General features: G+C 37.0%; 1 protein-coding gene across 1 annotated transcript; it reads right to left on the reverse strand.

The window, feature by feature from the left end:
* Positions 1-1,507: 1,507 nt before the first annotated feature.
* LOC140756405 (GMP reductase 1) lies at positions 1,508-21,794 on the reverse strand. Its single transcript, XM_073091885.1, has 8 exons — positions 21,607-21,794; positions 8,612-8,731; positions 6,216-6,306; positions 5,409-5,575; positions 4,541-4,606; positions 3,806-3,928; positions 2,231-2,447; positions 1,508-1,857 (listed from the first exon to the last, which is right to left on the reverse strand). Exons 1-8 carry the CDS (start codon positions 21,691-21,693, stop codon positions 1,688-1,690), a joined length of 1,041 nt encoding a protein of 346 aa, XP_072947986.1. The 5' UTR covers positions 21,694-21,794; the 3' UTR covers positions 1,508-1,687.
* Positions 21,795-21,875: the final 81 nt, after the last annotated feature.

Here is a 21,875-nt window from a genome sequence, read left to right on the forward strand (position 1 = left end):
TTTATTACATTGTTATGGAACTATTTTTAAATAAAGCGAGACGTTGACATTTCATCACAAAGTTATCATTACTTCGCGAAGTTGTCAACGCTTCGCAAAGTTACTAACGCTTCGCAAAGTTGTCAGCGCTTCGCAAAGTTGTCATCGCTTCGCAAAGTTGTCATCGCTTCGCAAAGTTGTCAGCGCTTCGCAAAGTTGTCACCACTTCGAAAAGTTTCGCTTTGTTCCTAGAGCAGTGACGTAAGAAACTACTTTGAGACAAAACATTTTAAGCTACATTTTAGTATGTTGTGGACACTTATAGCACCAGCATATTAGCATTAAGCCATTCAACAAAATAAGTACTGTAATTATAAGTACTCGAGAATATTCCGAACAATATTTCGCCTTGAAAAATATTGTTCTAAACTTTGAGTCCTTAAAATATTGAGTTTGAAGTATATAAAACTAACATAAAAATACTGTAAGTAGTCGTAACTTTTAAATTTAAAAGTAAACAAATGTATTTACATACTTTACTATTGAATGTTGCATGAGACACGTTGTGCGGTCAACATTTGGATGGGGTACCGCTAGTTGCTACACAAGTACACATACATGCTGCCATGCTTCGGAGTGTGCGTTTTTCCCATTTGTTATCCTTGGATAGCTGATGTTAAATATTGGAGGCCGTTTGGGCGGTTTTATAACAACACGGATTAGTCATAAAAACCCGTACTTTTCAGCACCGATCTGCTTTAAAAGCATTTAAACTTTCCCATTTGTACGAAGAGATCATTTCCCAAAATAAAAAGAGTTGCAACCACATACTTAACAAGTTCATATGACCTAAATAAAAATGTACTCATAGGCATAGATTTAAATCTATACCGATGTATAAGCTCAACATAATTGATTTAAAATATTTAATATAATTTTAATTAAACGTGATATATTAATGACAATATTTCTTGTGCAAAATATGACGGAAAATCAAGAATATACTAAATACTTTTCTGCATTTTTGTGCTTTTTAACAACACAAAATGAATCCCACAAAAAGCAGAATTTGCAAAGTTGTCGTTGCATCAGTGCAGCCACGTGGCGTAGTGATCTTGGTCTGCAAGCCAGGCTCGAATGCAGTAAAAGTACCAGGTGATAATAACTTACAAGAAAGTATTGACTTAAGTATCTGCAGCCAGGCCCGTAATAGGCAGTAAAAGTACCAGGTGATCATAATTTAGAAGAATCTATCGTTGAATTGTCTACAGTCTGGCCCGTAATACACAGTACTAGGCGACCATAAGTTAAGGTGAAGGTGTCACTGATTTGTCTGCAGCGAGGTCTGTAATAACCAGTAATAGTACCAGGCGACCATAACTTAAATGAGCTTATCGTCGACTTGTCTACGGTCTGGCCCGTAATATGCAGTAACAATACCAGGTGATCATAATTTATGAGAAGGTGTCATTGATTTGCCTGCTGTGAGATCCTTAATAAGCAGTAAAATATGGCGATAAATGGCGATAATAACTTAGAAGGCGACATTTATGCAGACTTAGAAGGTGTCATTGACGCATTGAATTGCCTGCAGCCAGGCCCGTAATACGCAGTAAAAGTACCAGGTAGCCATAACTTAGAAGAATCTATCGTTGATATATCTGCAGCGAGGCCCGTAATAAGCAGTAGGATACCAGGCGATCATAACTTAGGAGAAGGTGTCGTTGACTTGTCTGCAGCATCTGATGAAGGTGGCTCGTCGTGGTAATTCTCTAAGCCGTGAAGCGCCAACATAGGTGCAGGCTGATCGTAGACCACCGAGGATGTCTTTTACGGTTACCCCAACGTCACCTCGGTACGCTACTTCCACTGTTTTGCCTGAAAAGTATTTAAACGTTAAAATAAGTAGATAAAATCGAAATTACGACCAATATTTACGGCAATCATACTATTGGTGTGGTAAGACACTTATACGAGGCATATAGACTTAGTTCTCCGGGATAGCAATGCATCTGTAGTCGACCTGTCGTAGAACTCAGATTCTATCTGGATTCATTATCAAATACAAATATCTAGAGGCCATCTAACATAACTTGCGAGCTCGCTTGATTACAGTCTTTTTATGGATGCTGCAGCTCTTCCTTACTTATATGACCTGTGTCCAATGATATACATGTGAGGCAACTTATATAGGCGATCACTTTAGTCGAGTTGCTTAAAAATGGGAACATGTGTGGAACAACAAGGATACCTTCAGAAGACCGATAGTCCGCGACGCCACCAGAGTGCTTCAACATCGCAGTGGATGATGACATGCCGTAGAACAGCTTGACCTGCTTCCCATCAGGTTTGGTGACCACATCCCCTCCACACTGGTCGTGTCCAGCGAACATGCCGCCCGCCATCACGAAGTCCGCTCCCGCGCCGAACGCTTTCGCGACGTCGCCGGGACACGTGCAGCCGCCGTCCTGAAAACATAAGTTTGTCACTTAAATGTAATTAATGTAAAGATATCTCACCACTTTGTAATAGAAGGAAGCCATTAAACGGCTGACACATTGTCAGCCGTTTAATGGCTGTCATGGTGTAATTTAAGCGGAACAATGCCGACATGTGGTGCAAAAACACGAAATCGAAGAAAAAGTACGGAGAAATATCGTTTCATTCGTAAATGATCTAAGTTTTTAGATCTATTTTTTTAATATTTTTCAAACACGAAAATAGATGACAGTGACAATTTCAATTTTAAATTTCTTTTTAGGAGTGAGTAATAATTATAGCATAGATTAGTAGTAGTCTTTACTAATCTATGCATAATTACTACGCTTTTATTAGCTTGACTTGATTCCGTTACATACATGTATGTAACGGAATCTTTGAACTCGATTTTTAACCACTTTGAACGGTCCGTATAATTTAAAATTTTGAACAATTATCAAGAACCGATGACAATACACGACTTTGATGATTTTATCCCATTCTCCTCACGAGGATCGTCAGGAATCAGGATTAACGATTTTCCTTGTGCGATGTTAGCGTGGTTTTTAGTTCTTAAACTATAATTATCTTACTTATTATAGTTATTAAAGTATTACATATGTAGTGTAACTACTAAATGTATAAATCTATAAATTTAAATATCAATACATTGTAATAGTATAAATATAAATAACATAATAGTATAAGTATAAATAACAATTTAATTGCAACACGTAAATAACATAAAATTGTATAAGTCATATAATTCATTAACTGTATAAAATTAATTATGTATGTACGCCGGACAAACAGTCCCAATTTTATATAAGTAGTTTCGCCGCTCTCTGCTCGTTGCGCAGCTCTCGTGCGCAGGTCTGAATGAGCGGCGCGAACGCCATTTGCAATACGATTGAATGTAATAGAAACAGTTCTCCGTTGGCGCCAAATTTGGTAAGCACACATCACTCCCTAAACATACGACATAGCAACGAATTGTCACTATTTTAACAATAAAGAAAAACGTAATTGCCTAAGAATTTTGAAACCTATTTTTTTTATAATATGAGAGTAGATGAGCATGCAGTCCACCTGATGATAAGTGGCTACTGCCGTCCATGGACATCTGTAATCAACTCCTGATAAGATTAGATTCCTATCTGAGATCGCCCACAGAAATAGGTGTGGCGGTGGTGCCGCTGGAGTCGAACCACAAAGGGTTCTACCACCTTTAAACCGGTCGTGATGGACTATGGCCTAAACTCTTCTCTTTCTGAAAGGAAACCCGTGTACTACTGTAAGACAATAGTGGGTCGATCATGAATATGGTAAGCCTTATATTTCTACTTACCGATATAATGTGTCCTTTCAAGCCATGAGCGGCATCAGCGCACTCTATCACAGCTGATAGCTGGGGGTAGCCAACTCCAGTCTTAATCCGCGTCGTGCACACCGACCCTGGGCCTATGCCCACCTGTGGGGTGAAAATATACTATTCAATATAAAAAGAAAGGGAAATCTCCACCGGACTAGGCAATCATGCCTGAGGAGCAGCCTCAATTCGGAGCTTGTATATATGCAAGATGTTGAGGAAACTTCGATAGCGTGATTCAGAATACGTGTGGCGCCATCTTTTGTCGAGTAGTGGGAAGTCAATATATATTATTTTAAGGAGTCTAAGTAGCAAATGCGCATTTGATATTAAATTGTCAGTGTCGCTCATAGACATGTGATCACCTACAGAAAGGAAGTTTAACTTGAGGTCATATGCTTTACTACCCCTGAGGATCACCTTGATATATCTCGTATGTCTCCAGTACCATTTCTCCAGTTCCATGTAACAGTAGTTTTGAGTTTTGAGAAAATGAGTGAAATTAAATGAAATTAAATATATTTATTTTGTATAGGCCAACGACGGCACTTACAAATTGTCAGATACTATATTTTTCTTAAACTACTACCGGATCGGAACGCGACCTCTACTGAGAAGATCCGGTAAGAAACTCAGCGGGTTTGTCTTTTTTTTATAATAATTATTCTCTTTTTTTTGTGAAGTGAATTCGAAAATTTTAAAAATATTACAAACCTTAATTATATCTGCTCCAGATAAGATCAGTTCTTCTACCATTTCACCGGTTACAACATTTCCAGCCTGTAATACAAGAGAAAATAAATTTTAGTTGCAATTTTAGGGCAAGAGAAAAATTGTACTATAAATGGATATGTACGAGTATACTAATACTTAATTATCGTAAAATTCCTTAGTTTTTAAAATCCTATCTCGTTATAATTACAATAAAAGTACTTATAAGTAAGTTATGTTCACAATGATCAATATTAACATTTGAAAAAACATACACCCAAAATTTCACCAAAATATTTTCATAAGTCTCGAGTCATCTGAGTTATTTTATTTCGCCACTCGAGATGCTTTAGAATATTCGAGTAATTCAAATTTACTATTTAAAGTAATCCAATTTAGTTTTCGTATATTATCGGTGGAAACTTTTTATTGGCCTTTATGTTATTCTTCTTTTACAATTTACGTATAACTTTATTTAGCTGTAAGTTACCCAAAAATTATAAAAATAAAATAAAATACATGCAACTCGAATAAAAACTGTCACTAGAGTCAAAAGATTTGATAACTTCATTAAGGTTTTTTTCCGTACCAAGCGTGAATAAGTTGACAAGTGGAAAATGCACAAATTTATTGCATCTATGTGCAGTATTTGGTGAGAATTATTTAAATGTTTACAAGTGGCATGTGTATGGTAAAAATACACATTAACTTACCTATTTACTCACCATATAGGTAATTCAAACAATCTTAATGTTTATTATGATAAAAAAATATAAAAAATGTGTATATATACATATTTGTATAAGTAGGTCGTATAAATATATTCATGCCTGGTACCCTTTTAAGCATGAGTGTGTTAGACTCAACTCACAATAATAGTATGTTTGGGAAACGCCGCCCGAACCCGCCTGACGTATTCCACGAAGTGCTGCGAGTAGCCGTTGGCGACGTCCAAGCAGATAAACTTCAGCTCCTTCACTGAGTTCAGGATTTCTGATAGCCTGTCGAAGTCTGCTTCAGCTGTGCCTGAACTTGCAGCTGAATACAAAAATATAAGATAAGTGTTTTATGTTATAGAATTAATAGAGAATGCAGTCCACCTGATGGTAAGTGGCACTGCCGAATGAGGACATCTATAATCAACCTTAGATAAGAGAGTCCTATTTGAGGTCGGCCACAGATGCTTTTGTTAGCCCTAAGGACTTAATTGGACGGACGCACACAAAAATAGGTTTGGCGAAGGTGGCTTTGGAGTACCTCAGAGTAGAACTGGGGAGGGTCTTACCAACACTATGCTCCAGACATTTCAATTTGTGGAGGAGATCTTCGCCCAGCAGTGGGATGTAAAAAGGGTTCCGGATTATACCAATATAATGTAGGGTCCATAACTCCCTAATTGTGTTGAAAATCACACCTCCACAGAGATAAAAAGGTTACAATCAACAGAAGAATTCTAGGCTTTCAATTGTTAGGTAAAACTTGTCCGGTCCCTGGAGGACTCCGGTTGCGTTTCGTCCGAGATCCCGGAGTTCTCCAACAAGCGTTGAGGACGGCCACCGGGGGTTCGCCCGGCTTCGCTCCCACGTCGTCAGGTACTTTTTGAAGGTTTCCCCACCGTTAAGAAAAAAAAGGTAGAACTTGTCCTAAGCCGTAGAATATAGTCAAAACAAGAACATACCCATTTGATCCAAGCACTCAGGATGCTCTTCAGCGAACTTCTTCCACTCGTCCAGGGTGTAGTACTTGTGGATGCAGGTGAAGAGTCCATGCTGGAAATAGGATATAATTTGTCTTATCATAATGTCTGCATCACCAGATTTTAATTCAGAAGCAAAGAATAATGTTTTGAATGTCTCTCATGATGGTTGTCTAGGAATTAAATGCTGAGCACTAAATCATTCCTTTAACTGTGTCAAAATAATTATTAACCACCATTAAAACATACTATGATGGCGGTCTCATAAATAAATAGTCAGGTATACTCACGCTGTTTTCATCATTATTTACTATTATAATCATTATTTACTACTTATTATTTATTTATAATGAAGATTTATTTATAATGATGATAATGAAGATTATCTTGAGATAGTTTCAATAATAGGTGTTAAGTATATACAATTCAATTAAACGTGTGCTGTAAAATAGGATATAATTATAGTTTAAAAACGAATGGTTATGCTGGCGATCCTGATGAGAGATGGGACAAAATTATTACAATCGTGATTGTCATCGGTTCTTGATAATTGTTCGAAATTTTAAATTAATTTTTAATTTCATTTCATGAAAAAAACTATACTGGACTGAAACTTTTTAGACAACCCATTTACATTATACTTTTTGACATATTTAATTTCATATAAAAAAGGTTTCATCCATTAATCAGCTCGGTGAAGGTCATCTTATATCGGGATCTTAGACCATTAGTAATTGAAGCTTGAAGGTGGTAGAACCTTTTGGTTCGACTCCAGCGGCACCACCGCCACACCTATTTCTACCTAATAACAGCAGTGTTAGGCATCTCTGGCCGACCTCAGGTAGGAATCCTATCTGGGGTTGATTATAGATGTCCATGGGCGGCAGTAGCCACTTACCATCAGGTGGACTGCATGCTCGTCTGCTACTCCTATATTATAAAAAAATGGCTTTGGAATCCCAAACGTAAAAATGTCAAATTAACAAAGTTTATCTTTATAGCTTCAGTTAAATTTAAACGTAACACACAACATAGTATTATGTTAAACATCCTGCCGAGTTCTAAAAACTAATTGGCGTTAATTAACGATAATATTGTGCTATTGTGATTCGTAGAACTAGCGCGATATATGCAGCATTATGTTATGTATATTAAAATTGATGTGTTTGTCCGATTGTATTTAAAAGCCGTGCCAGCTTAGTGGGAGTGGGAGTAGAGATGTGCCGAGTCAGGTCGACTCGAGTCAGTACTCGAGTACTTACATAAACTCGCATACTCGAGTACCAATAGTGATACTCGAGTACCAGTAATACTCGAATACGGACGATACTCGTACACTACAACTACTACTCGTACAAGTAAAAACTTGTTTAATTTTGTGTAGTGAGTGGCGTTTTTTTTTTTTTTGCTGTTCCGTTCTATTGGACTGTATGTTGTGCAAAGTACTCGAGTACTTTGTGAATACTTTGAACTCGAGTACTGACTCGATTCTTTTTTATATGAGTACTAAAGTACTCGAATACCAAAAATGGCCGACTCGGCACATCATTAAGTGGGAATTCGGTTTTGAATCGGGAAGTCCCAGTCTCGAATCCCAGGCGCACCTCGGATTTTTGATTGATAATGTAAGTAGTCTTAACAAGGCTCCACTAATTTTATTAAGGGTTGATTACATATGTCCGTTACTTGTATGAAGCAAAAATAGGCGTCGAAGTTGGCAGCCTTCTATACATTGGTTTTACCACTTATTTAATACTAGCTGACCCGGCAAACTTTGTACCGCCTCAAAATCTATTTATCAAATATATTTCATATAAAATATAGCCTATGTTACTCGTGGATAATGTAGCTTTCGAATGGTGAAAGAATTTTTAAAATCGGTCCAGTAGTTTTTGAGCCTATTCATTACAATCAAACAAACAAACAAAGTTTTCCTCTTTGTAATATTAGTATAGATTTATTTTAAAACGATTATTAACTAACACGTTAATTTATAAAAAAGACTTTTAAACTTTACACTCTCAGAACTAACAGCAAAGGTGCTTTGTAATATAGAAGTAGGAAGTAGCACACGATCATGCAGTACCTGATGACAAGTGGCTACTACTGCCCATAAACATTTATAATCAAACTCTGGTAATACTGGCGCCGTATTTGAGGTTAGCCCCAGATGCGTTGGAACCATAGATATAGGATGTCATAGCGAAATATTCCAAGTCTATGGTTGGAACGCCTCAGATGAAACATGTCTTCCAAACCACACCCTTCAAACCAAACACAGCAGCGCCTAACACTGTTATTAGGCAGAAATAGCAGTAGCGATTATGCCTTTGGAATAGAGGCACAAAGAGTCCTACCATATTCAAACGATTACTCACTTTAGACAACTCCTGTGCCATTTCGAAGGTGCCTACGGTGTCCATGTTACTCGCCATGACCGGGACACCTCGGTACGTGAGCCCAGAGTTCCGGAATGTGATCTCCCTGTATAAGTCCACCTGAAAACAGAAAAAAAAATTCTAAATTCCCAAATTCATGGTCCCCTATAAAATACAGCTTCAGATGGAACCTATTGTCCCTGTAGTTCCGGGACTAGAATAGGGCTACGGTATCTCCTGCCTGTCGTAAGAGGCGACTAAAAGGGAGCTATCGGGGTTGCGGGCGGCAAGAGTGGGAGCTCGAACCGCCCGGCCAGCGACCCCGGGAAGGACGACGGTATGTGTGGTCGCATACCGTCGTATACACCAGATGGTGTGGCGAGCGTCAAGCTCACCTGGGCGGAGCCCGACGGGGCAACGCGCTAAGGACTCCGGTTGCGTTCCTTTGGAGATCCCGGAGCCCTCAACGCAGCGCAGAGGACGGCCACCGGGGGGGTTTTAGTGCGGTAGATGGAACCTATGTTCCATGTGGAGTTGGTTATATGTTCATGGGCGACATGGAACATGGTTTGTCTTCGAAGGCCCTTATCAAAATGTCAACGTCTTATCAAGTTTGTCTTCAGAGGTAGCAACGCATCTTATGGCCAAGGGACCTAATCTAATCTTATCTAGGATTCATTACAGATGTCCATGGGCGGCAGGAGCCATATACCATCAGGTGGATTGCACGCTCGTTTGCTAGACATCTATATATATAAAAAAGAATGTTTGCTCTATATTTTTTTATAATATAGGAGAACGCAGACGAGCATGCAGTCCACCTGATGGTAAGTGGCTGCTGCCGCCCATGGACATCTGTAATCAACCCCAGATAGGATTAGATATTCTTACCTGAGGTCGACCACAGATGCGCCACCTTACCACACCCTTCAAAACGGAACACAGCAGCGCATGACACTGCTGTTATTAGGCCGAAATAGGTGTGGCGGTGGTGCCGCACCTATTCCTATACCGGTTCTACCACCTTCAAAATGTGCTTTATAGAATCGTAAACTATGCATTTGATCATATGACGATCTTTAGCAAAGTTGTTGTGCATTAGCTACGAAGGTTTCTGAGTTAGTACGACCAATTTTCGACAGATGGCGCCATTGTAATTCCAATGAAGGTACAAATTTTCAAATATATTTATGTCATGTATTTTTTTAAAACGCGGGCATAGCCGCGGGCTCCACTAGTCTATATTATAAAAAATCATTGCTGATTGAATGCTGAAGGACCTTATACATTATGGGCATTTAAATTACACCACAATTTCAGTCTGTAACTTTATTAGTTCAGTCAAGTCTTTATCGAGTTACTATTAGAACGAATAGTGTAATTCTAGATAGCGTTTTCGTGGGCGGAATGCCAACTAACTACAATGTCAGCATTGGAGAAATTCCTGAAATCGTCGTCACAAGGCCGTTGAGAAATCTTAATTATTGGCTCTACTGTTCATTCTGATCTGAATTGAATAGATTTTTATAATATAAGAGTAGCATAGCACGCAGCCCAGCTGATGGTAAGTGGCTACTGCCGGCATACATCTGCAATTAGCCCCATGTAAGGAGAGAACTGATTCCCACTATTAATATATTGACGGTACATAGTCAATACATCTATGAAAATATTATGTATGTTAGAAAAAACACTGATATGTTTGAAAAAAATAGTAACCACCATATCTTTAATACCAGAAATAGAAATAAATTAGCAATTCCGAAACATAGACTATGTAAGGTCGCTAGATCTTTCATGGGCAACTGTACTCGCTACTACAATAAAATACCCGACCACATTTTGAATCTCACAGAAAAAAAATTCAAACATGTCATTAAACAGACGCTGTGTAAAAAAGCGTACTATGAACTAAGCGATTATTTGACTGACAAAACCGTGTGGTCTGAAGTAGCTCCAGCTCCACATATACCATTACGTTAAGTTTGTCATTGTAAAATACTTTTTTTAAAAATATGTGTGTTATGGAGTTTCTTTCCCCGCTTCTTTTCCATAACGAAACACATTGTGAAGTGGTGGTAGTTGTATTGAAATTCAAAAAGTGCTCTGTAAAGAACCTATTTTGAATAAAAAAAATGATTAGATTTGATTTGAATAGATTCCTATTCGAGGTCGGCCAGAGGTGCGCCGCTACTTCTGATGACTAAGTTGGAACGCCTCGGAGTAAAGGAGTAAGAGTATGTCTCTTTTATTACACCCATTAAACCAGAACACAGCAGCGCTTAAAACTTGTTTTTTTTTCTATGTTTTGGGGACCCCTCTCTTCAGGCCAGCCTCACGGCAGTAGCCCAGCTAGCCCTACTCTACATCCGGGCCTAGTCCGACCAGGTACCTCTGTCACACATTTCTTCAAACGCGTACCCCAAATTCGAACTCCACACCCCATTCCGTGCTCGAAGCAATAAATTAATATAAAATCAATTTCGATTTACTCACGATAATTTGGTATAGCATGACTAATGGAAATGGAACTTAAAACCTTGGAACTGTAATGGGCTGAAAAGACAATCTTGCATACAAATACAGCACAAAAAGTTTATTGTTGAAGTGTAACTTCTTTAGGCACGACATGGAAAGGGAAAAAGGACAGGCGTAGCGATGTAACAATCCTTATCCTTATCCTTACTATTTTCCTTACTAATATTATAAATCCGAAAGTAACTCTGTCTGTCTGTCTGTCTCTCTGTCTGTCTGTCTGGTTGTCTCTTCTTCACGCCTAAACCACTGAACCAATTTAAATGAAATTTTGTACAAAGATAGTCTGAGACCCGAGACAGGACATAGGATAGTTTTTATCCCGGAAATCCCACCGGATGTAGGGATGGCGATCTAATGTCGATTAATCGGAGAATCGATCTTTTGGATCAAAACGTCGATTATTTTAAACGTAAACTATGCATTTGATCAAGCGATGATCGTTAGCAAAGTTGTTATCCATGAGCCCACGAAGGTTTCAGAGTTGATACGACCAATTTTCTCCAGATGGCGCCACTTTCATTCCAATGAAGGTACGAATTTTCAGTTTTATGTATGTCATATTATTTTCTTTTAAACGCGGGTGAAGCCGCGGGCAAAAACTAGTAAATAATAAAGTTATTTAATTATTATCGGTTTACATGTATAATATAATACATGTACTAACTATTGCAATTTTTTTTCGTTATGTAACTGTTTTTACACTAACTGTGCCATCAATGTAAAGTTATAGCTGATGATGCTTGGCTACCCCTGTGCTACGTTGAAACTACAACACAGCAGCGCTTAACACTGTTCAAGGTAGAAATAGATCAATAGGTGTGGTGGTGGTCCCGCTAGAGTCGAAACTCATAGAGTCGATATTAATCATTTATAGAATTAAAAATTAAATTAATTATAATTTCCAGGCAACCATGTGCAAGAATGTTTCGTAACATTGTCCCTTGATGAAAAGCAGTTAAAACTGGAGTCAATAAACAGCTCATATACAATCTTATTCACTACCACCTCAAACACGTGAAACATTAAATTACCATTCATAATTGTTTCATTTTTACCACGCTTTTATTAGCTTGGGTTGTATGTATGTATGTATGTAACTATGTAATGGAATCTTTGAACTCGATTTTTAACCACTTTGAACAGTCCGATTCATTTCAAATTTTGAACAACTATCAAGAACCGATGACAATACACGGTTTTATTAATTTTATCTCATTCTCCTCATCAGGATCGTCAGGAATCAGGATTAACGATTTTCCTTGTGCGATTTTAGCGTGGGTTTTAGTTTTTAAACTATAATTGTTATTTCATATTCATTCGTTTTGTTATAATGACTTATAATATGTTTTCTCGTTCAAGTATGTATTTATTTACTTTTGTTATGATGAATACGAGGATTTTTATTGTCAAGTCTGCAATGTCCTAGTGGTTTAAAATTTGGGTCTGTGTTTCAATTTTCCAGGTCGGAATTTAATCCATATAAGAGACACTGCAGTACAGTAATAGCCTAATGGTTAAACTCGGCCTCTCGATCGAGGACCTCTGATTTTTCAAAGTTAATTGCGTATTATCACTTGCGTATTATTTTCTGTTCCATGGTGAAGGAAAACATCGTGAGGAAACCTGCACACATGAGAGATTTTATAAAAAAACATCTCAAAGGTGTGTGAAGTCTACCAATACACACTTGGCCAGCGCGGTGGACTATGGCCTAATCCTTCTCATTCTGAGAGGAGAACCGTGCCCAGCAGTGGGACAATAATGGGTTGATGATGATGATGATGAAGAGACACTACCCGATGATGCGGAAATACATGGAAAGTATTTTTTATTTTTGAAATCGAACACATTGTATTTCCCACTTTTATTAGTGATTTTTGATCATACTTACTACGTAGTACATAGTAGTAGTTATACAGTACATAGATTTTTTATAATCTAATTATGCAGTTTTATTTTTTATCAAAATCATTTTTGCAAAAAATGCTGAAAAGAGTTCAATTTTTTTATAGTATATTAGCTGACCCGGCAAACTTTGTACCGCCTCAAAATCTATTTATCGAATATATTTCATATAAAATATAGCCTATGTTACTCGTGGATAATGTAGCTTTCAAGTGGTGAAAGAATTTTTAAAATCGGTCCAGTAGTTTTTTAGCCTATTCATTACAACCAGACAAACAAACAAAGTTTTCCTCTTTATAATATTAGTGTAGATACCTTATAGTATCGAAATTAGCCACCCTGTACATAAATTTTAATAAGCTTCGTATAATGAATCTCCCACATAATAGGCAGAAAGCAAAATCAATTCTATCACGGCATCTTGAGATAACCCATAAAGATTTTCATTGGCTCCGAAACGAAAATGAGAAATGAAGGGAACAGTTAGAAAGATACAGAAATGTGGGTCAATTTCTTGGATGTATTCCAGAATATCATTCCATTTCGGACTCGGAGTGAACTCTGAGGAACTAATAACACATAAATAATGCAAGGGTTGGGTAAGAAAAAAGCAAAAACATGTGAAATATTCAAAGATTTTTTTGTGTCCTTTTTCTGTACCTATTTTCAATTTTGGTATAGTTCGTGTCAACTGCTAGTCCGCTCTGAATATAGAAATGAATCGTGTCGCCATAGCAAATTGTATGACTACACCTGCTCACAACTTCAGAGCGGACTAGCATTTTGGCGCGGACTATACTTTTAGAGATGCGTTGGTACCCATGAGGACTAAGTATATCTTCTATTCTTCATAATAAAAACACAGCAGCGTAGAAACGTTGTTTTAACGGCAGGTATAGAAGTAGAACCCTCTGTGGTTCGACTCCGGCGGCACCACCGCCACACCTATTTCTATCTAATAACAGCAGTGTTAAGCGCTGCTGTGTTCTGGTGTGAGGGTTGTGGTAAGGTAGGTAGCGTAGTAGGGGTAGAGGCGCATCTGTGGCCGACCTCAGGTAGGAATTTACTCTTATCTGGGGTTGTTATCAGAGGTACATAAGTGATAGTACCCACTTAGCAAAAAAAGGTGTGGCGATGGTGTTTCCCCAGTCGAACCATTAAACATTTGCTATAACGATCAACCTATTTATAAAGTAACAAAACGATGTTTTATAGAAACAAAAAAGAAACATCTTCATTAGGGATGGCGATCTGAGATCGATTAATCGAAGAATGGATCTTTTGGGCCAAAAAAGCGATTACTTTAATCGATTTCCAGGAATGGATTCGCTGAATCGATCTTTCATCCTAGAATATCGAAAGTCGATATTTTCGAAGCTGGTTGAACCATATGTTATAGACATTTTTTTAGCTGCAAAAGATCAAAGTTCGATTTTTAGAGAATCGATTCGAATCGATTCAAGAATCGATCTTTTTCGGAAAGAATCGCCATCCCTAATCTAAATTATGGTGTTCTATCAAGTAGGTATTCTATGTAACGAGTAAATAGATGTTTTATAGATACAAAATAGATGATCTAATTTATTGTTCTCTATCAAGTATCTACGAGTCTTTGTGTTACAGTTTCTTACAACAAATTACGTCGAACAATGTAACAAAAAGCGAAACAATAAGAAATAACTGCACAATCAAATATTTACAATGGTGACACGTTTCCGCTCTCACGATAAGATGAAGGTCTTATTTCAGATGTATACCGCGCTCTACATCTTTTGACACCTTTTTTTTATAGCATAGGTGTAGCAGACGAGCATGCAGTCCACCTGATGGTAAGTGGCTACTGCCGCTCATGGACATCTGTAATCATCTCCAGATAGGATTAGATATTCCTAACTCAGGTCGGCCACAGATGCGCCGCTACCCCTGAGGACTAAGCTGGAACGCCTCGGAAAAGTCTGTCTCCCTAACCACACCCTTCAAAACGGAACACAGCAGCGTCTAACACTGCTGTTATTAGGTAGAAATAGGTGTCGCGGTGGTACCGCCGGAGTCGAACCATAAAGGGTTCTACCACCTTCAAACTTTCAAACCTTTCATTAAGATAATTATTATGATCAAGCGCATTATTAGACGTACGGGGCATTTTACCACGCTTTTATTAACCTGGCCTGTATGTATGTAACGGAATCTATGAACTCGATTTTCATCCACTTTGAACGGTCCGATTAATTTTAAATTATGAACAATTATCAAGAACCGATGACAATACACGATTTTAATAATTTTGTTCCATTCCCCCTCATGAGCGTTGATTTATTTATTAATGATTCCCCTTGTGTGACTTTAGCGTGGTTTTTAGTTTTTAAACTATAAGTATTGTTCATCTCTACGGATGGAGACGAATAGTTGTTTTTTTAATGTTAAAAACATAGATTAGTAAAGATACTTCGCCGCCTTGAAATTGAATGAAGCCACAAACGGCTTATTTTAGTAAGTTCTTTTTTTGAATTCTTGAGAAATAAAAACATTGTTAGAGAAAATTTACGAATAAATAACTAATACTGCGTAATTTACGTAATAAATAAATTATTACTTCAAATATTTTAGGGACATTTTACCACGGAGACGTGGGAAAACTTTTTTACGCAACTATTTCAATTCTCAAAACTGGGTACATTTTCTTGTTAGGAGTGAGAAATCTTTACTAATCTATGGTTAAAAATGTAAGTAAAAGATAGTTGTCATTTTTAAAACAAAAGAAAGTTGGTACGTAAGCGAAGGTGCTGGTTTGACTTCAAAGGCACCGACCGTCACAACTATGTCTGTCTAATAACAGCAGTGTTAGGCTCTGTTGTGTTCTGGTTTGAAGGGTGTGGTAACGGAGACATATTTATCCAAGGCGTTCCAACTTAGTCCTCAGCCACATCTGTAGCCGAACTTAGGTATGTAATATTTCGGAGGAGCAATGCCCAGAATTACAACAATAATAAATTGACGATAAAAGCAGAGTTCAAAGCGGAAATCTTAATTTATCAAAATAGCTTTTGGAAATAAATGAAATAGGTATGTTACGATTGACGTCATGGAAAATATTTTCATCAAGATATGGAAAAATCGTCTGCCATAAAAACAGTCTATTTAAAATTGATTAGGAAAATTTCTCCCTCACTAATATATTTTGATGGCGAGCCCAGAGCCCCGTAGTTTGTGTACATATAGGTACACAGTTTTGAAGGTGGTAGAACACGTCATGGTTAGACTTTTAAAGGTTGTAGAACACTTTGTGGTTCGACTCCGGCAGCACCACCACCACACCTATTTCTGCCTAATAACAGCAGTGTTAAGCGATGATTTGTTCTGGTTTGAAGGGTGTGGTAAGGGAGACATACTTTTCTGAGGCGTTCCACCTTAGCCCTCAGGGGTAGCGGCGCATTAGTGGCCGACCTCAGGTAGGAATATCTATTCCTATCTGGAGTTGATTTCAGACGTCTATGGGCGGCAGTAGCCGCTTACCATCAGGTCGACTGCATGCTCGTCTGCTACTCCTATGTTATAAAAAAATGTGAGCCGTCACGGGACGCCTGGCAGATGTGAAACATCGACATTATTTTGTAAAAGTAATATGCAGAAAAGAACATATTGTGATAGGAACTAAATATGTCATAATGATAAAATAAAATATTACGTTTTTTTCCAGATAACGATGACTATTTATTGAATTCGATTGCGCATGGCGACGCGTCGCCACACCGTACACACTACTGCATATAGACTGTATATATATACCATAGTATAGCGTGGCGACACGTGGCCACGACATGCGTCGCCACGCCAGAAATCGGTTTTACGTGCGGCTATAGATGTTTCACATCAAAAAAGACTGAGGCATCACTACTACAGATTTTTTTTAATATAAGTAGAAGTAACAAATGACCATGGTTCACCTGATTGTCTGCGTCCATTGCCACCTATGGACATCAGTACCCTTATCTAGTATTAGTTTTTACGTTTGCTCGAAAACGTTTAACGTTTACGAATTCGCTCACACAGCGCTCCTGTGGACCTTATCGGAACTTAAATTTGTGCTCTTGCTATTAATCATACTTTGTTTCTAAATTTAATTATTAGCTTCTTTCCCTTTTACCTACCTTTTGCACCCTACCTTTTATTGTAATTCATACTTTCTTTAACTCCTCACCCTAAGGTTGGAAGAAATCGGTGTTTTAGCGATAAGACCGCCTTTTGTGTCGTCCTAAATTGTATGTTTTTATTTTATGTTCTACATCTGGATAAAGAGTATTATTATTATTATTATAATACTAGCCGACCCGGCAAACGCTGTGTTGTCATATAAATAAAAAAATGTTAAAGGTGAACAACCCTTATCACTTAGGGGTATGAAAAGTAGATAGTGGCCGATTCTCAGACCTACTGAATACGCATATAAAATTTGGTAAAAATCGGTAAAACTGTTTCGGAGGAGTATAGTAACTAACATTGTGACACGAGAATTTTATATATAAGATTTCTCTAGTTCACTTTATTTTGGGTCTAGAATTACCAGAATTAAAAAACAAAGACACAAAACTGTAAAAAAACTTTATTAGTGAGGCAATTGTAACTATTTACGAGTACCTATATGGTTTATTGGATTACCCCTTATTATTATCATTTAAACTCCATTTAAAATTAACTGCCCACTTCTGCCCTATAACTCATTTATTACTATAACAGTCGATCGATATTGCACTATCTTAATGAGAAAACACGTACTTGAGTGCTAATACTAATTGTCATTTTTCTTTTATCTTATCACCGTTCCGCAATACTTGTACATCGTTAGTAGGGTGTCCATGTTAAAAATAAACGGGGGATTAAGTAGGATTATAACTAGGATTTTATGGAGTTTCTTTCGCCGCTTCTTCTCCATACCGAAACACATTGTGAAGTGGTGGTAGTTGTATTGACATTCAGTGTAAGTGAAAGTGCTCTGTAAAGAACCTACTTTGAATTTAAAAAAAATATTTGATTTGATTTGTTTCTTGTGATTCTGAAACTCTCGATCGAGGGGTCCGCGGTTTAAATCCCAGGCAAGGGTGAACAATCCTTATCACTTAAGGGTATAAAAAATAGATAGTAGCCTATTCTCAGACCTACTTTCGAAGAAACGGACAATAAAGAAGTTACGGATGAAGTGTGTCTCTACCATCCATAACAAAGATGAACCCGGGAAAAGAGAGAGAAGAGAAAAGCGTCAAGCACTATACAAATAAAATCTTATATATAAAATTCTCGTATCACAATGTTAGTTACCGTACTCCTCTGAAACGACTTTACCGATTTTCACTAAATTTTATATGCATATTCAGTAGGTCTGAGAATAGGCTACTATCTATTTTTCATACCCTTAAGTAATAAAGGTTGTTCACCCTTAACATATTTTTATTAATATGGCAATACAACGTTTGCCGGGTTAGCTAGTAGCTCTCTAAAGCTGTCCCATAATAATAAAGGTCTGTCTCATAAAAATAAAACATATTGTCACCCTACAAGCTAGTTGCTGCCAGGAACGTGTACTTCGATGCATACTTTAATTTCCGGTTTAAAACTACTATAGATATACTTCTATATGATGGATAATGATGTATGGACCCCAGACAGGCTACTTTTAGCAACAGTCATCGACGATCCATTCCTATTATTAATAATCTATCTATCCTTGCGTACCAAATACCGAGAATTGACACTTAATTCTAGAACTTGTTTTCCATCTTTGGTAGATTTGGATAGATCGAGTATTGATAATGGATTGGCTGCTTTTGGGTTAGATGCAGCGATCAAACGCTATTAACTTGAAAAGCACGCAATATTAATACAGTCGCTAAAACATACGTTTTCACCGCGACCGAACGAAGCTAATCGCAAAAACGTGTAGCGTCGATGTAATCGCAAAAACGCAAAGCCAATGCTAAAAGTAGCTGGTCTGCTAGAACTGTTATAGGATGCTGGTATGAGAAATATGTAAAGTGATAAATCAAGTTTTCTATGGGTTGTAGACAACAATTTGTATGGGACTCAGTCGATTGACAGGAGAAGTAACTGCAATAAGTCGTATCTAAAAAATCATACGCCAAGGACTGCCTAGGGGTTGACACTCGGCCTCTTAATCGGGAGTCCAAGTTCGAATCCCAGGCACGCCTCTATTTTTTTTATTATGTACGTATTAAAAATAAGTATCACATGTTTTATGGGCGAAGAAAACATCGTGAGGAAACTGACACGCCTGAGATTTCCATAAAAAAGAAAGGTTGTCTGTAAATTCGGTTTACTGACGATAGTTGAACGTGACAACGTTATAAGAAAATACTGATGGAATGGTTGTATTTTTCAAAAGAAAATTTTAATTTTATTTGTTTGATAGATGTTTTGTATGGATATGGAGAAGGAGGTAAACACGCGGAGGCCGATTGTGCCTCTTTGTCGCTCGTTCCGCGCTCTCGCTTGCACTTCAAGCCTTAAATGGAACGCCTCAGAGCGAGGTAACGCCGCATGAGTCATGTTTTTTTGTGCGTGCAGCCGGCTCCATCGAATTATAAGACGTTGTCACGTTAATAAAGTTCTCAAAGGTATATTGTGAAGTCTACCAATTCGCACTTGGTGAGCGCTGGACTATGGCAAATACCCCTCTCTTTTACTTTGAAAGGAGATGCGTGCCCTGTAAAAAGACAGTAATGGGTTGATGACAATTTTTTTGTGTATTTACGTTATAGTAACGTAATTCAAACAATATTATGGTAGGTACAACTCAACGGACTATTGAAGTAGGCTTATGAAATTAAGCACTCATTTTACTATTTTCTTGTTACTCATAACTCGAAAACCCGATTAGGGGGATCCCCCACTTATATGAAGTATTGTGTTGCCAGCTTTCAGTTGCTAAAAGTTGATAAATCAAAAGTGCGGCGGGACTCAAACCTTGGACTCCCAGATAGACATAGAATTTCAAACTTCTATTTTCAAAAAAAAAAATGTACTTGTAATGCTTAAGGCTTTCCTTTCCAATAAAATGACGTAAACAGTAAATTAATTCACCCTTTCTCTTGCCAAAAAGGTAGGGTGGAAACTACCCTGTGACGTCATAAATGGGGTGGGTTAGGCAAGTCGTCGCTCTAGTTCCAAATAACTAAATACCTACATAGATTCTAGATAGGTATGGTATCACCGATATGGTGTATTCTTTTTTTTTTGGTGTATTTCGAATTTTTTCGAAATGTGAATGGTGGTAGAATTTTACTTTGCGTGGATAAATTTTGTAAAAACCTTAACAGATTTTGACGAGATTTTAAAAAGAATGGAGTACTTTATAGGAAATATGTTTCATAAATGTAGCTGATCCTACTTTGACGAAATTATGACATTACAAATTTAGCGAACAATGATATTTTAGGCGAAAAAAATCAAAATTTATTTTTCAAAATTTTGAATTCGAAGAGGAGATAAAATAAATCCGGAGCATTAAATTTAAATCTGATTTCGCTTCGATTTCTGAAGAACTTTACGTTAATCATATTTTCAGGTCCAATTTTAGCAATGTTTTGTTAAAATTTAATAAATTATCTCCCATTTTAATATTTCGTGTTCATATTAACATACTAACATAGATTTGTCATGCTTATTTTTTTTTACCACTATCAACTAGGTTTTAAATATTATTTAAACACTAGCTGACTCAGCAAACTTTATACCGCCTCAAAATCTATTTATCAAATATATTTCATATAAAATATAGCCTATGTTACTCGTGGATAATGTAGTTTTCGAATGGTGAAAGAAATTTTAAAATCGGTCCAGTAGTTTTTGAGCCTATTCATTACAACCAAACATACAAACAAAGTTTTTGCTCTTTATAATATTAGTGTAGATAACGTCTACCAATCTTTTTTAGAAAAGAGTGATAGAGCTCCCCATTTCTGGGGAAATATCCGTGCCCAGCATGAAGACATTAAGAGGATCGCATTCAAATGAATAAAATAAAATATAATAAAAATATCTACAAACGAAATGTACGTACTATTTTTTTACATATTCTACAATTCTAAAAAAGTGAAAAAAACGTATAAAAGTGCGCATGACGTGTGCGTAACGCTTTAAAATGTTGATAATAATAAACAAAAGCTTTTAACTTATTCATTTTAATATTTATAATGTGTACTTATTATTATAAAATGAACAATTATTATAGTAGGTACTTATTACATTAATGAGCTGTAGCTATTTCTATAATCACTCATTTTTTATAATTAATGTTTAATATTGTATATTATTTTAAACAGTTAATATATTCTGATTCATTCGTAATTTTTATTTTAATATAATCGATTTAATTTATTATGGCTCTATAGAAAGTTTTATTTAGTGGTAGAGCTACTTTAAAAAAAAACTATTTGTTTTTATTTAACACCCAAGGCCGTCTATAATAGAACTGGCCTATCACACTAAACAGACATCAAATCTCGCTTTCAGGAAAATAAACAAAAATTTACATAACTTACATCATTTCTACTTTTCAGAGTGCTCCGTTTGGGTCGCAGTAACACGTCCTTGAAGTCCAATTTGACCTCATTAATTATGTTTGGCATTTTCACTAACACTTGTCAAGATTAGGAATTAGAAAAAAGTAAATTCGCAGTTGTCCGCGCGTGCCGTCCCGCGCGTATCGACCTACTGACTTGACTGAGGTTGCCAAGTTTTCATTTTCTTTTTGGCCGAACCCATATTTATTTTATTTTGCTTACCTTGCATAGTACTCCATTATAGTAAT

This window comes from Epargyreus clarus, unplaced genomic scaffold, assembly GCF_041222505.1.
Source record: "Epargyreus clarus isolate Ecla_fem2 unplaced genomic scaffold, WU_Ecla_fem_2.2 ptg000035l, whole genome shotgun sequence".
NCBI classification, from domain to species: domain Eukaryota; kingdom Metazoa; phylum Arthropoda; class Insecta; order Lepidoptera; family Hesperiidae; genus Epargyreus; species Epargyreus clarus.